This window comes from Aedes albopictus, chromosome 2, assembly GCF_035046485.1.
Source record: "Aedes albopictus strain Foshan chromosome 2, AalbF5, whole genome shotgun sequence".
Classification (NCBI taxonomy): Eukaryota; Metazoa; Arthropoda; class Insecta; order Diptera; family Culicidae; genus Aedes; species Aedes albopictus.
Window position 1 is genome coordinate 491,698,595 of NC_085137.1, and position 14,879 is coordinate 491,713,473.

At 40.1% G+C, this 14,879-nt stretch overlaps 2 protein-coding genes across 2 annotated transcripts; one reads left to right on the forward strand and one right to left on the reverse strand.

The window, feature by feature from the left end:
* Positions 1 to 6,607: 6,607 nt before the first annotated feature.
* On the forward strand, positions 6,608 to 12,744 carry LOC134283922 (ATP-dependent 6-phosphofructokinase; the record flags this gene model as incomplete). The annotated part of the gene is given in 4 exon segments (XM_062854218.1): positions 6,608 to 6,796; positions 7,138 to 8,200; positions 8,267 to 8,489; positions 11,916 to 12,744. Coding segments are annotated over 4 exon segments (1,617 nt in total), but the record flags the coding sequence as incomplete, so codon positions are not given.
* Positions 12,745 to 12,754: 10 nt separating this feature from the next.
* LOC109423327 (uncharacterized) lies at positions 12,755 to 14,096 on the reverse strand. Its single transcript, XM_019698266.3, has 3 exons — positions 13,553 to 14,096; positions 13,360 to 13,486; positions 12,755 to 13,297 (listed from the first exon to the last, which is right to left on the reverse strand). Exons 1-3 carry the CDS (start codon positions 13,651 to 13,653, stop codon positions 12,932 to 12,934), a joined length of 594 nt encoding a protein of 197 aa, XP_019553811.3. The 5' UTR covers positions 13,654 to 14,096; the 3' UTR covers positions 12,755 to 12,931.
* Positions 14,097 to 14,879: the final 783 nt, after the last annotated feature.

Consider the following 14,879-nt stretch of genomic DNA (forward strand, 5'->3'; position numbering starts at 1 on the left):
ACCCAGAATTACTTATATACCTGTTGCACGTTTTGGTGTATTGGATATTGGTAAGAACAATCAACAGACTTCTCCATGGATTCCTCCAGAAATACCTTTATCTATTCATACAGTGATTTCTCTATGCTTTCTTTATGGATTCCTTCCTATATTTTTTAATAAACTTTCCTCAGAATTCTCCAGGCAGTTCTGATAGGGTTGCACATTCTAGAAATTTCTGTAGAGATTAATCCAGCAATTTCTTGTAGGCTTTCATTCGATATTCTTACTATGGTGCTTCTTGGAATTCTTCTAGGGATTCTTCTCAAAAATTTCTCTTAGAATTTTTCCAGGAATTCCTGATGGGATTATTGGATCCTTTCAAAAGTTCCTCCGGTGATTCTTCCAGGAATTCCTTCAGAGATTTTGTTCAGAGATTTTTCCAGAGATTTCTCATAAAATTCCTCCAGGAGCTTATAGTGGCCTTTCTCCAGGAACTGTGGCTAGGATTCCAGCAATTTCTCTTAGAACTCCTCCAAAAATTCTCAATGTAATACCTTCAGGAATTCTACTAGGGTTCTAGTTCTTTCGAAAATTCTTCCAGAAAATCACCCTGGGATTTTTCTAAAAATCCCTTCGGTGATTCTTCCAGAGATTTCTTCAAGGATATATCCAGGACTTCCTCCAGAGGTTCTTCTGGAAATTCCACAAGGGATTTCTCCAAGAACTTCTGTTGGCCTTCCTCCATGAATTCCAGCTGGATTTGTTCAAGCAATTCCCATTAGGACTCCTTCAGAAATACTTCCAGGGATTTCACCTGGCATACCTACTTGCTGCAATACTTTCGGGAAATCTTCCTGAGATTCCTCCAGAAATTCCTCCTACGATTCCATCAGGGATTCCTCCAGTATATTTTTACCGGTGAACTGTAGGTATTCCTCCAGGCATTTGTTAGAGGAACTTCTCTCAGGATATCCCCGGCATTCCTGATTCTAGGATTTCTCTAGAAATAACTTCTATGATACCTCCCGGAATTCTATGAATTCCTCCAGATCCGCGCTTACCAAACTCCGTTTTAGCGGCGCACCAGCCTCTTGCAGGCTTGCTAAAAGGAGTAGAAAAGCGAGCCTGCGATACGTGGGGGGCGCCACGAAATCTGATTTTGGGAAGCGCTGCTCCAGATATTCCAGCAGGGATTCCTTTAGCAATTCCTGCGATTCTTCCTTAATAAATTCTTACTGTGGTAGTTCAGAAATTATGCTACGGAATCTTCTAGAGCTTTCTCCTGGCTTTTTTGCTGGTATCTTTCCAGGTTATCTTCCTGGGATTCTTGCAGAAATTTCTTTGGTTGTCCTACCAGGGAATTCTCTAAGGACTCATTCGGGAATTCCTCCAGAGATTTTATTCAAAGATTCCACCAGAAATTCCTCATGGAATTCCTGAAGAAACTCCCTTTGGCCTTCCTCCAAGAATACCTCAAACAATTCCTTCTGCGGTTCTTCCAGCAATTCCTTCAGAAATTCTTACTATGATACGTTCAGAAATTCTTCTAGTGATTCCTTTACGAATTTATCCTAGCATTATAGCTGGAATTCTTCCGGGAAATCTTCCTGACATTTCTTCAGATATTCCTCCAGCAATTCCTTCAGGGCCTTCTCTATAGATTCTTCCAGAATACCTCTAGCGGTTCTTGCAGGGACTTCTCTGTGCATTCCAAAGATTTTTTCTTTGGATTCCCCCAGGCATTTCTGATAGGGTTTCTATATAAATTCCTGTATAGTTTCCTCCAGCTATGTCTCCTAGGATTTCTGCTGCGATTTCTACAATGACACACCCCAGAGTCTTTTTAAGAATACCTCATGAGATTTTTCCTGTGACTTTTTGAGAACCTTTCCGGTGATTACTCCAGGAATTTTTACCGAAGATATTTTATCCAAGGATTCTCTCATAAATTTCTCATGGGTTCTTTCAGCAATTCCTCCTAGGACTCCTCCAGAATTTCTTACTGTAATACCTCCCACAATTCTTCTAGAAATTATTCTCCAGGGTGTCATTCAAAAAACTTATAGGGATTGTTCAAGGAAATCTTTCTAGGAGCCTTTCAGAAGTACCTTCGGTGTTTCCTCCTGGAAATCCTAAAAGTTTTTTATCCTGGGATTTCTCCAAATATTTCTTATTGGACTCTTCTAGGAAATCCTTTTGACTTTCATCCAGGAACTCCTTCTGGGATTCCATGATAAGCGATTCCTGCTGCTTCTAATATTTCAGGAATGCCTCCTAGGTCTCCTCCAGAAATTCTCACTGTGATACCTGCAGGAATCCCACTAGGGATTACTCCTGGAATTATTGCTAGGATTCTTCAAGGCTGTTTTTCTAGGATGCTTCCAGAAATGCCTTTGATTTTTCCAGTGATTTTTCTAAAGACTCATCCAGGAATTCCACTAGAGTTTTTATTCGTGAATTTCTATAGAAATTTATCACGGTTCAACTCCTGGAAATCCTTTTGGGCTTCTTCCAGGAATTCCAGTAGAAATCTTTAGAGGAATCCCTAAACGAATTTCGGGAATACATGGAATTTCCAGAGAAATCCTAGGAGGTATTACTAGCCCAGACAACCAGAAATCGTTAAAGATGTTGCATAAGATGATAACGTGGAGGCCATATGCGTCCATGCCTCCATTTAGGCGCATGTAAAATGTACACATATCACCTCCACTTTAACATCTTATGCAACCTCTTATACGATCACTGGTTGACTGGGAGAGAAATCTCTAGTGGAATCCTATAAGAATGTACGGGAAAAAACTTGTAATTACTTAGAAGGCACAGAATTGACAAATTGGGAGATGAATCTGCGAAAAAAAATCGCGTTCTGGTGGGATTTGAACCTCCGACTCCGTATTCGCTAGGTCATTTCTTCGAGGATTCCTTTGGCATGTTTGTTTTTTTTTTGAAAATTTCTGCGGAAGTTTCATTAGAATTTTATCAGTAATTTTTTTGGATTTTTTTCTATAATTACAATGGCTATTCCTCTGAAATAATTTCAGCAATTTCTTTTTCAGTTATTTTGAAAATTTATTAGCCAATTTTATCGTGATTTTTTTTAAAAATTCTTTATGATTCAATTGTATTTATATTAATTGCTTCCAAAAATTTCTGAATTTGAATATCAGTAATTCTCAACTGGCCTTGGTCAAAGAAAATCCTATGAAATTCACGAAAAAACTTACTGACAAATTTCCAAAGAAATTGCCGGAGCTTTCAAAGTAGTTGCCAAAAGAATTCATATAAGAATTATCAGAGGAGTTCCTGAAAAAAATATTACGACTTTTTAAGGAAATTGGCCAAATCCAATCTCAAAATAAATTGCCGAAATATATTCAATAAAAAACAAAACAAATTTTGAAGAAATTTTCAAATAATTTTCCGAAACCATCAAAGGAATTTTTGAAGAAAACTTAAAAAGAACTCCATTAGTAATTGCCGTAGAATCACATTGACAGAATTTTTAAAGAACCGCCAAAGATTTTTTTTCAAATAAATTCCCTAAGAAAATCTCTAAGAAATTTTCCGAATCAATTTCCAAAGGAATTCCCAAAGAAGTTCCCAATAATCAAAGTTTCCAAAATTTCCGAATGAATTGCTGATGAAATTCCCGAAAAAAGTTCAATGCAAGTAACATCGGAATTACCGAAGGTTTTTGGAATTATCTGTTGCAGGAATTCCTTACATAAAAACTGAAGAAATCTAGAAGAAATTGTCTGAAGAATTTTCAATAAAATTATAGAAGCGATTTATGAGAGAATTTCCGAAGGAGTTTTCGGAGGAATTGGCGAAGGAATACCAAATAGCATAAATAACAAAAGTCCAAAAAAATGACATGCCGAAGATATTTCTAAAAAAAATGTGAGGATGTTCCCAGAGTCATTGTCGAATAGATTACCAAAAGCTTCACTAAAAGAATTCCCAAAGGAATTGCCTGAAGAGTAATCCCGATGAGTAAAATCGAAGTTTGCTCACACCAAATTCCGGGTTTCAACTGGACTGACAATATGTTAGTGAAGCTTCAGAATGGAACTCAGGATAATCGAGTGCGAATTTTGTAGTTTTGAGAATCATACTCACAATTTTTCTGTAAAAGTATTTTCATGTCCAAGTGGTAATATTCAACTAATTAAAAAACGCTTTTTAGCCATTAAGGTTGTGGCCAAACCAAAAATGCAAATACGTATCCTGATTTTGCAATTTTAAGTATTTACAACTCTTAAAATTTTTCTTGAAAATTATTTGGGGTTGCTATCATGCAATAAAACAAAGAGGATGTCACGATAAATACAAGTTACACGCAAATTTGTGGATATTTTATAGCTTCCGAGATTTACACGTATAATAATTGCTTCGAAAATGTTCTAATGAACCTGATTGTTTTCAATCCACAAAACAGGGGTTGTCGCGATGATTGTTAAACCGTTCAAATTGAAAATACAAATTCCATGTATTTCATTTTACCCGCGATGCAGTATATCATTATACTAAGAAATTGAGGGTGGATCGGTATTTCTTCTTACGAAAAAAAGCAACATGGAAGCCACTGAAACTGGCACCCCCTAGGCACCCCCTAGGAAAAAATCCTAGATACGCCAATGAGAATGGGCCGAAGAAATTTACCGTTTCCATGGGAATTATTTAACCCTCGAGCGATCGCACTGCTGTATTTTGTACAACACGTTGAAAAAATCTCGCTTTTTGTATTTAGCATTAGCGTGGTGCTGACGGAGGTGCTCAACCGCGCGAGTTACGGAAGGTTAAGGATTTCTAAAAAGATTTTGAATTAACAAATAAATTACCGAGAATAATCCCTAAGAAATTGTCAAAAGCTGAAATTTTCACGGATTTTGAATCAAAGCTGATTTTATAAGTCAAAATTTCAATTAAATTAAATTAGAATTGAAAATAAATATCTCGTGTATTATGTAGTATTGTGGATATTTTGTAGTTTCCAAGACTTTAATTTCTCATTATTGCTCTGAAAATGTATTCTTGAACACCTGATTGTTTTCAATCAACAAAACAGAGGGGTTGTCGCGAAGAAAGTTAAGTTCATTAAGTGTGCGAAGGCTAGTTTTTCTCGCAACGCAGTAGTCCTGGAAGACACTGCAACTGGCACCGCCTAGGCACCCCTAGAAAAAATCCTAGATACGCCAATGTACATGTTACTTGTTTTAAAAACAATATTGAAAATGCTTCACTTTCTCGGGCCTCTCACTTTTGCGGGAACTTTAGGGGAGATTCCAACAAACAACTCTCATGTAGTCCTGCTGCAAGTGATACCTTAGGTTTCTTCAGGATTTTTTTTAAATTAGTTTACCGTGCTATACCTTCAAAACTCACCGTTAGGGATGAACCAGCATCGGGCTGAATTTCCCCATAATAAAGAGCTAATAATAATTCAAAACTCACAAAAACATGCTTTGGGCGTGCTTCCTGAAATTCCGTAAGTAATACGAAGTCCTCCACGAGTTTGTCTAAACACTGCTTCATGGAACTCACTGGAAATTTTGCACTAGAACAGCCTGGAGAAATTTCATCAAAATATTTTCAATTAACTCAATGTGTTTACTATAGGTATCCTGACTGTACATAATCTCGATTTGATATGGTGATAATTTAAATACGAACTAATAAAACATCAATAGTAAACAGCCTTGTGCTGAAAACATTCGTTAATAAGAAACATAATTATGATGTCTCATAAAATGATTGTATTTTTTAATAAGCATGCTCATTGTGCCATCAAGTCACAAAGTACAGTGAACAGAAAGGCATGGAACTGTTAAGTAGTAGAATTGAAACTCATTCATGATCACTTACATTACATAATCGTTCACCATCAAACCTGTTTTTAGTTCAGTTGATTCACACTTTTCTTATCCATCACCAGTGCTGAAAAATTCATTTCGTCATATCTAAATTCGATCACCTACAGCTCATTTTAGAAGCAAAACCTGAGAATATGGTGTATGAAAAACTTGTGCGGCTAGGCCAGTTCTGCAAGAAAGTCACGGAAAAACCGCTATTTTTCGAATATTTAAGGTAAATGTTACGGACTACCTTAGGAAAATGCCAATGATATTCACTGTTAATATCATTTGGCATTTTTTAAAGGTAGTCCGTGACATTTACCTTAAATATTCGAAAAATAGCGGTTTTTCCGTGACTTTCTTGCAGAACTCATCTAGCCGCATAAGTTTTTCATATACCATATTCTCAGGTTCAGCTTCTAAAATGAGCTGAAGTTGGTTGAATTTAGATGTGACGAAATGAAATTTTCAGCACTGTCCATCACCCGCTTGAAGCTTTCTCTGATTTCAGTCTCGTCATTTCTTATCATTTAATTCTGCTAACCCATTTATTCTCGCACTTTTAGCTGCTTATTATGAACATTGCTTTACTAACACCTTGACAAAAAAAAAACACTCTCTGTACATTGGACCACCCCGCGCTAAAAATGTGCTTACCTTTCAACCAAACGAATCCGCTCCAATGACCGATAAAAGCTAATCTATCGTTTTGTGTTTTGCTCCTTGTTCTCGTTGCTGTTGCATCACGCTTATCGCCACATGCACAGGAACGGTCCGCCGGTCAAAGATTGAATATTATCATCGTATCGGAGGGTGCCATCGATCGCGAGGGTCAGCCCATCACGGCCGAGAAGGTCAAACAGGTGGTGGTGGACAAGCTGCACCAGGACACCAGGATTACGGTGCTGGGTCATGTGCAGCGTGGAGGCAATCCGAGCTCGTTCGATCGCGTACTGGTGAGTGCCAACTATAGGTAGCGAATAAGGTTTAAATTAACCCAGCGTCCTACGCAGGGTTGGAAAATGTCACGGAATGTCATGACATTGTTCATTCCCACTATTTTCTGGGCGAATTTTCATATACCAATAAAGCTAGTTACTTGTGGAAAATAAAGATGCGGTCAATAAACATTGACAGGAATAGTGACAGTGAAATCGGTAAATAACAAAATGACATTTTCCAACCCTGGTTCTACGTTGAGTAAAGTACTTTTAAGGTGAATGTATTTCCCAACACTGTTTCAACACTGAATAAGTTGTTCAATCATTAGTAAAATAATGTCCTACCATTCCTACAGGGTTGTCGCATGGGCGCCGAAGCAGTCCTTGCTCTAATGGAAGCGGACGACAATACTGAACCATGCGTCGTATCTCTGGACGGAAATCAAGCCGTACGAGTCCCGCTGATGGAATGCGTACAGCGCACCAAAGCTGTCGCGCAAGCTATGGCCGATAAAAACTGGGAAATGGCCGTTGAATTGCGAGGTCGCTCCTTCGCCCGCAACTTGGAGACCTACAAGATGTTGACCCGCCTGAAGCCACCGAAGGAGGCCTTTGATGCCCAGGGTCGCGGAGTCGGTGGATACACCATGGCCGTGATGCACATCGGTGCTCCAGCTTGCGGTATGAATGCAGCTGTTCGGTCCTTTGTCAGAAACTGCATCTACCGGGGTGACTCTGTGATGGGCATCCACGACGGTATTGAAGGTTTGGTCGCCGGAAACATCAAGAACATGGGATGGTCCGATGTGACTGGCTGGGTCGGACAGGGAGGTGCCTTCTTGGGTACTAAGCGTACCCTTCCAGAGGGAAAGTTCAAGGAAGTCGCCGCTCGATTGAAAGAGCACAATATACAAGCGCTTCTGATCATTGGTGGATTTGAGGCTTACCATGCTGCTGGCCAGCTGGCGGATCAACGCGACAACTACAAGGAGTTCTGTATCCCCATTGTGGTCATTCCGTCGACCATCTCCAACAACGTTCCCGGAACGGAATTCTCTCTAGGTGCCGACACTGGCCTCAACGAGATCACTGAGATTTGCGACCGCATCCGCCAGTCCGCTCAGGGTACCAAGCGCCGAGTGTTTGTCATTGAAACCATGGGAGGTTACTGTGGCTACCTAGCCACCTTGGCCGGTCTTTCCGGTGGTGCCGATGCTGCCTACATCTACGAGGAAAAGTTCTCCATCAAGGACCTGCAGCAGGACGTGTACCACATGGCGTCCAAGATGAGTGACGGCGTTCAGCGTGGTTTGATTCTGCGTAACGAGAAGGCTTCCGACAACTACAACACCGAGTTCATCTTCCGTTTGTACTCGGAGGAAGGCAAGGGTCTGTTCTCCACCCGTATGAATGTGCTGGGTAGGTTTTTTAACAAGCTCAAAACCAGATTTAGAATGTTGCCTGCTATATGTGCTTTATCCGTAGGTCACATGCAACAGGGTGGCTCGCCGACGCCCTTCGATCGTAACATGGGCACCAAGATGGCGGCCAAGTGCGTTGAGTGGCTGGTGGAGCAGCTGAAGGCCAACACCCAACCGGATGGAAGCATCTGCGCCAAGAGTCCCGATACGGCCTGCCTGCTGGGACTGGTTCGCCGTCAGTACAAATTCTCGCCGCTGAAGGACCTGATCGCTGAAACCAATTTCGAGTGAGTATTAACCCCTCCTTTCTGCATTAGGGTCACTTTCTTCCCAAACCGTAAACTACGACAGCATGCTGTTTTCAACGTGATGCAATAATAAGGTCGGAAACACCATCCATTACATAAAAATAACAGGGTGAAACGGAACGCAGAATCAAAACAAAACAGCAAATAAGGTTACCATCAGTATGTGTGTTGATTCCCACAGGGTTACTAAAAGTTCAAATTAAAAAATGAGCCCCGTTGGTTTGCATGAGGTGTCGTTCAAACCATCGGGGGTAGACGGTAATGGGTAAAGTAATATGCTTTTGTGCGCTTCGAAATGCGCGGCACAAGAGGCATACGTAGGACTGCTAGGATGGCCTCCATGGTCAAATGGCAGCGCGCGTGGGACAGTTCCATCAAAGGACGGTGGACCCATAGGTTGATTCCGAGGGTAGATAGTTGGATTAATAGGCGGGGAAGTAACATTCCACCTGACTCAGGTGCTTTCAGGCCATGGCTGCTTCCTATAGTATCTACACCGTTTCGGTCATGCGGGTTCTCCCGAATGTCCCGTTTGTGCTGGTTTAGAGGAAACGGTGGAACAAGTTTTGTTCGTGTGCCCGCGTTTACGCACAATGCCTGACCGCATGCTTGCCACATGCGGAGAGGACACAACTCCGGACAATCTTGTCCAGAGGATGTGTAGGGATGAGTTTGGCTGGAATCCCGTTTCAACAGCTATCACCCACATCATCTTGAAGCTACAAAGGAGGTGGCGCGTGGACTCGAAGAATGGCTAGTTCAGATGCGGTACAAGAGGTGGCCCAGAGGTTCGGAGTCGGCTGCAAACCCTGTCCGCCTTTCGAAAACAAAGGGAGTGGTGAGGACCACTCGGGAAACTGGCTAAGCGCCAGCTGCCAGCTTGGTACCGTGATGGACTCTCCAAAGCTAGTCATCGATGTTCGTTGCTGCAGACTACGCAGCTAACCTTGAGGGTGCGGTGTGCACTAGCCCCTCTCTGGAGCAATGCCTTGGTGGTTCCGGAAAGACGAAGGGTTTGGCGACCATGGTAATGTTGTTATGTGGGTCGAGGAGAGAGTAGTCCTGGCTTTTACTTTTGTTGTAGAAGACGGCCCTTCCTGCTCGGGTGTCTGTTGAGCAGATTTTCCCCCCATGGTTTAGAAAGAAAAAATATATACATGCTTCCATTTAACCGTACACCAAAACCTCCATTTAGGTAATGAGTCGGGACTGCCTAAATAGAATTTTTACCTAAATGGATTCATTACCTAAATGGATTCAGTTTATTACCTAAATGGAGTACAAGGTTGTAAAGAAGTTTAACTAGGGAGAGTGACTCGAATAGGAGATTTAAAGTGGGTCATGCGGAGTTTCAGAGAACTTTCAATGGAGTTTCAGGAGGGGAGGGGCTTCCAGGGGCGTTTTGGGGGGTTTTGGAGGGTCTCAGGTGAGAGTTGTCATGCAAATGACTAGCTGGGCACGGAACACAAAAAAAACCCTGCAAAATTCCGCCAGACTGAAAAATTATTGAATGTCGGGTCAAAGTCGGGTAATTTTTTATGGCATGTTGGACCACTGTTGGACCAACATCGAACAACTGTTGGGTCTATGTTGGGTTTGGTGGCCAAAATAAAAACAGGTGAATGATAGGTTAATGTCGGGTATGACGTCATCAATCTTAAGTACTCCAACTGTTCTGAACACAACCAAATTCTATTTAGGTAACGTTACCTAAATGGAGGGACCTAAATAGATTTTACCTAAATGGATCCTACCTAAATGGAGGTTTGAGTGTATGTAAAGTGTACGCATATCGCCTCCACTTTAGCATCCTATTCAACAGCATATGCAATCGTGTATTGACTGGGCTGGGCTGCCACTCCGCACAAACAATGTTTTTGTGCCGCTGTTCGATCACTTTTGCACATTTGAAACGCCTAGCCACGCCCAAACCTGTTATCGAAAACATTTTGTACTTCGTATACGTAAAATTCAGCATATTGGTAGTTCCGTGTCAAAAATTGAGCTCAATCCATTAACGCAAACCATAGTTACAGCATCTCAAACTTGGCCATTTTGTATGAAAATCGGCGTTTGTCCGATCAATTATGCACCACAGTGTACACTCCCGATCAAAAGTTTGGGGTCACCCCCTCAAAAACATGTCATTTTTTAATACCCTAGGTTTTATTCAAAAGATAATAAGTCAAAGAAACTTTGAACATCATTTAAAAAAAACTTTTTCAAAAAATCTTGTATGTAAACTTAACCCAAAGTTACCAAATTTTCTAAAAAAATGAATATAAACTTACGGCAGTGTCGCTGGAAATTGGGTCGACCAAATTTTAGGATGAGAGCGGTAATATGACCCATTTTCTATTAGCTTTCAACTGCTTTTTACAGAACTTAGCTAAAAAATCTAGAAAAAAAGTTATTAAGTAAATCAACTCTTCATGTCATCGACCAAAAGTTTGGGGTCTCCCCTCAATATGATGTATCAGCCAAAAGTTTGGGGTCACTTTCGTAAAACATGGAAAAGTGATTTGGTGATATCTTCGTCATCTATAGTTCAATTTTAATTCTTTTTGGCTCATTTAAAAGATAATTAACTAAATTTACGTTTGATGTCTTTAACTTAACGTATTTAACGATTTTTGTATATAGTGTAGAATTAGCATTAAAGTTAAAATACACATTAATAAAAACTAAAAAAAAAAAAGATTTTTGTATATAAAAATGTTATGTAAAGCTAACACATTTCACCACACTTCAAAAAATGAGGCAACTTTACATTAAGTTTTAATATGTAAATTTCAACAAATATGTGTGGTTCAATGTCTATGCAGTAAGTATCATTCATTTTGTTTCAAATAAGCCAAGAAGAATCAAAATTGAATGAAAGATGACAAAGATATCAACAAATCACTTTTTCATGTTTTACGATAGTGACCCCAAACTTTTGGCCGATACATCATTTTGAGGGGTGACCCCAAATGACATCAAGGATTAATTTACTTAATAACATTTTTTCTAGATTTTTTAGCTAAGTTCTGTGAAAAGCAGTTGATAGAAAATGGGTTATATTACCGCACTCATCTTAAAATTTGGTCGACCCAATTTCCAGCGACACTGCCGTAAGTTTATATTCATTTTTTAGAAAATTTGGCAACTTTGGGTTAAGTTTACATACAAAATTTTTTGAAAAAGTTTCTTTTAAATCATGTTCAAAGTTTCTTTGACTTATTATCTTTTGAATGAGGCCTAGGGTTTTGAAATCGGACGCAAATTGGCAAAGATATGGGCCTAAAAAAAGACATGTTTTCGAGGGGGTGACCCCAAACTTTTGATCGGGAGTGTATATAGTTTTTTTCTTTTCAAAGACGCTATCATATTCCATCCCATTAAACAATCTTACCAACATTACAGGCAACGCATCCCCAAGCAGCAATGGTGGCTGAAGCTGCGCCCTCTGCTGAGAATCCTGGCCAAGCACGATTCCACCTACGAGGAGGAAGGTCTCTACATAACCGTCGACGAGGAGATGTCCACCGACTCGCCGGTCGCCTAAGCTGGAACTTGAGAAATCAAAAACCAACCAACAAACCCGAAAGTTGTTAGTGTAGTTTAACTATTTACACATCAAGAAAAGGTATTAGACTGTCCCCATGCATGATGAACCAGTTGCTCCTCTTCTTCATCAGACTTCTTAGGAAAAACTTGTGAAACCCAAAGAAAAATACCTCATCGTTGATTGAAGCAACTGAAATGTGGAGAGGTAAAATAATAACCTAACCCTAAAGTGTGTGAAACTTGTTACTTCAATGTGCTCCCAGTGGATCCTTAGTTAATACTCTTATTGAAAAAAAATGAAAGATTAAAAGTGCAGTAAATGCAGTAGAATTCAAACTAGTTGTTAGGTCCGATGCCAGTTTAAAATGTAATTTTACTAGTTTAATTAGTTGTTATTAGGTCGTCGTGCTAGCACCAAACACCATCTGTATCATGACAACAAGATATCCGGAATTTTAAAGTAGCACGCTAATCTCATTGTTTTATTAAATCTGTTTTTAATTGAAATTCGGTTCTAACTTATTTCGATCTGTTAGTCATTGAGTGGAAAGCATATTTATTCGATCGCCTATTGCGTTGTTTTTGTGAAACTTCAACAATTGTAAGTATTATTTAGTTTTTCATTTTCAGGTAGCACAATCTCTTGAAGATATAAAATGAATATAAATGATTATGCAAAAATTGATCCGCTGGTGTTGTTTTAAAACAAGCTATTTATTTGAAAGAAAAGCGTATAAGAATATCGAAAACACCAATATATTCAGAAATGTCGTAGAATGACTGAACAGAGAAGAGAACTGTTACACTGTCTTGATGAGCTGAATGTAAAAGAAAGTCTACAAAGCAGAAAAATCCAAGACAGCTAGTCAATATCACAACTCTTCGTTGATCGTACACAGAGGTATCCGCTTTTGGAAATCCCGTCGGTTCTGGTTCCTAACTTTCGGTGGTGGACTCGCCGCGACCAGGCAGTCCGCTATCCGGGCCTTAGCCTTTTCGGCGTTGTCATGCTCCCACTTGTTGTTCCTCAGCCGGACACGGCTTCCGGAAACGTTCCACCCGGGCCGGGCGCAGTACCAATGCTCCACGTCCGCTTCCATGATCAGCGAAACGGCTTCGTACTGTTCTCCTTCGACTAGGAAAGCGTCCACATTCGGGGTTTCGATGTACCAGTGGAACGTGCGTAAAAGCATTGGCCCACCGCTTTGCTTGAGCTGGTTCGAGAGAACCGTGTTGTACTGAAAGAAGTAATTATAGGTTTTAGACATTGAACTGGTTTCAAATATCCTAAACAAACTACCCAAATGTAATGTTTGTATGCATCAACGCTCATCGAAAGGCGGCAATTCTTTTTCGCCAGTCGATCCTTCTTCAACTCGTATAAACTAATAGTACAGACGCTGTCTAGCGAAATTGTTGGATGGGACCTACAATAAAAACGATTTAGATTGTTATTTTTCAGCTTAAACAACAAGTCTCAAAGGAAAACTTACAACTTGGCGTTGTAGGTCAAATAGACGACATCCACTCGGGGGATGACGCGGTGATCGCCATGGGCTACGAATGAATCACTATGCTCTAAAGATTGCAGCATATTTATCTGTTGTTGAATACTTTTGCAATTCGATTCAAAATCACAAACGAATGAAAACACTTTGTAGATCACAAACGGCACAATCCAACTTCAATGTTGTTGGTCAAATATGGATTGCTTGTAGATCTGGCTACAGAAATACTGTCGAACCCACAGCATGGTGGATCAGATTTTATACCATTACTCGAACGAGCCGTTTACCCACACTATAATACCTAAAATGGGTACCGATCGCAGTCAAATCGCAAGCCGAAACTGTACTCGAATTTAGAGCAAAGGAATAATGATGATAACGCATCTCGAGCGGTTCGACACTGTGCCTACTACCTGCCGAACAATAGAGAAAAGATGCAGGGCTGATTTGGATGGGCGTGGTAGGCAAAAAATAATCATGTGATTCATTTGTGGTGGCAGGGACAGTCACAGAAGCGCATGATTGGATTACCCTACGTCTCCACTAGACAGAAATGTCTGGCCATTTTGCTGCCAGAAAGAGTAAATGCAACAGAAATGATCAACACCGCTGCTTTCCATGCAAACAGCGAGAGAACATTTTCTGTCATGACACATCTGTCCAGCAAAATGGCAAGACATTTTTGTCTAGTGGAGACGTTGGGTATAGCTTCGACATGGAATTATATAGACATGGCTGATCAAATAACTTTCATCAATTATTCGCAGTGCTATACTCTTGTCAAACTCATCCCCAGTTTTCGTTGCATTGCGATAACGGATCATCACATCGGATGTAATTATCACATTAAGTCGGCGTTAAGTCAGAGGGGACCAAGTAACAAAATTGACCAAAATGAGATTTTTAAGGCATTTAATCAAGAACTACATTAGTTACATGGAACTTCTACCCGTTTAGCTTAATCTGTGGCTTAATGTTACAATTAAGGTGAGTTATAGCACAATTTCATTTTGATTGATCTGCGAAAATCGATAATAGTGTGCAGTCAGAGTGGACTAAGTGTTTGATGTCAAGAGAATTGAAGAAATGTATTGTGGCTGAAATCCAGTAATCAAAACAATTCATCATCAAAACGTAATATGTTTCCGAATCGCATGACTTCTCAACGCATTTTCCATTGATTATAGAACAAGTTAACACGTGAAAATTTATTTTATTCTGTTAACTATCGTATTTTACAGATCATCGTGTTGAAGCATATTGCGGCATTTTGCGTGCAGACAGAGTGGACCATCTTGCTCTGAGAAAAACA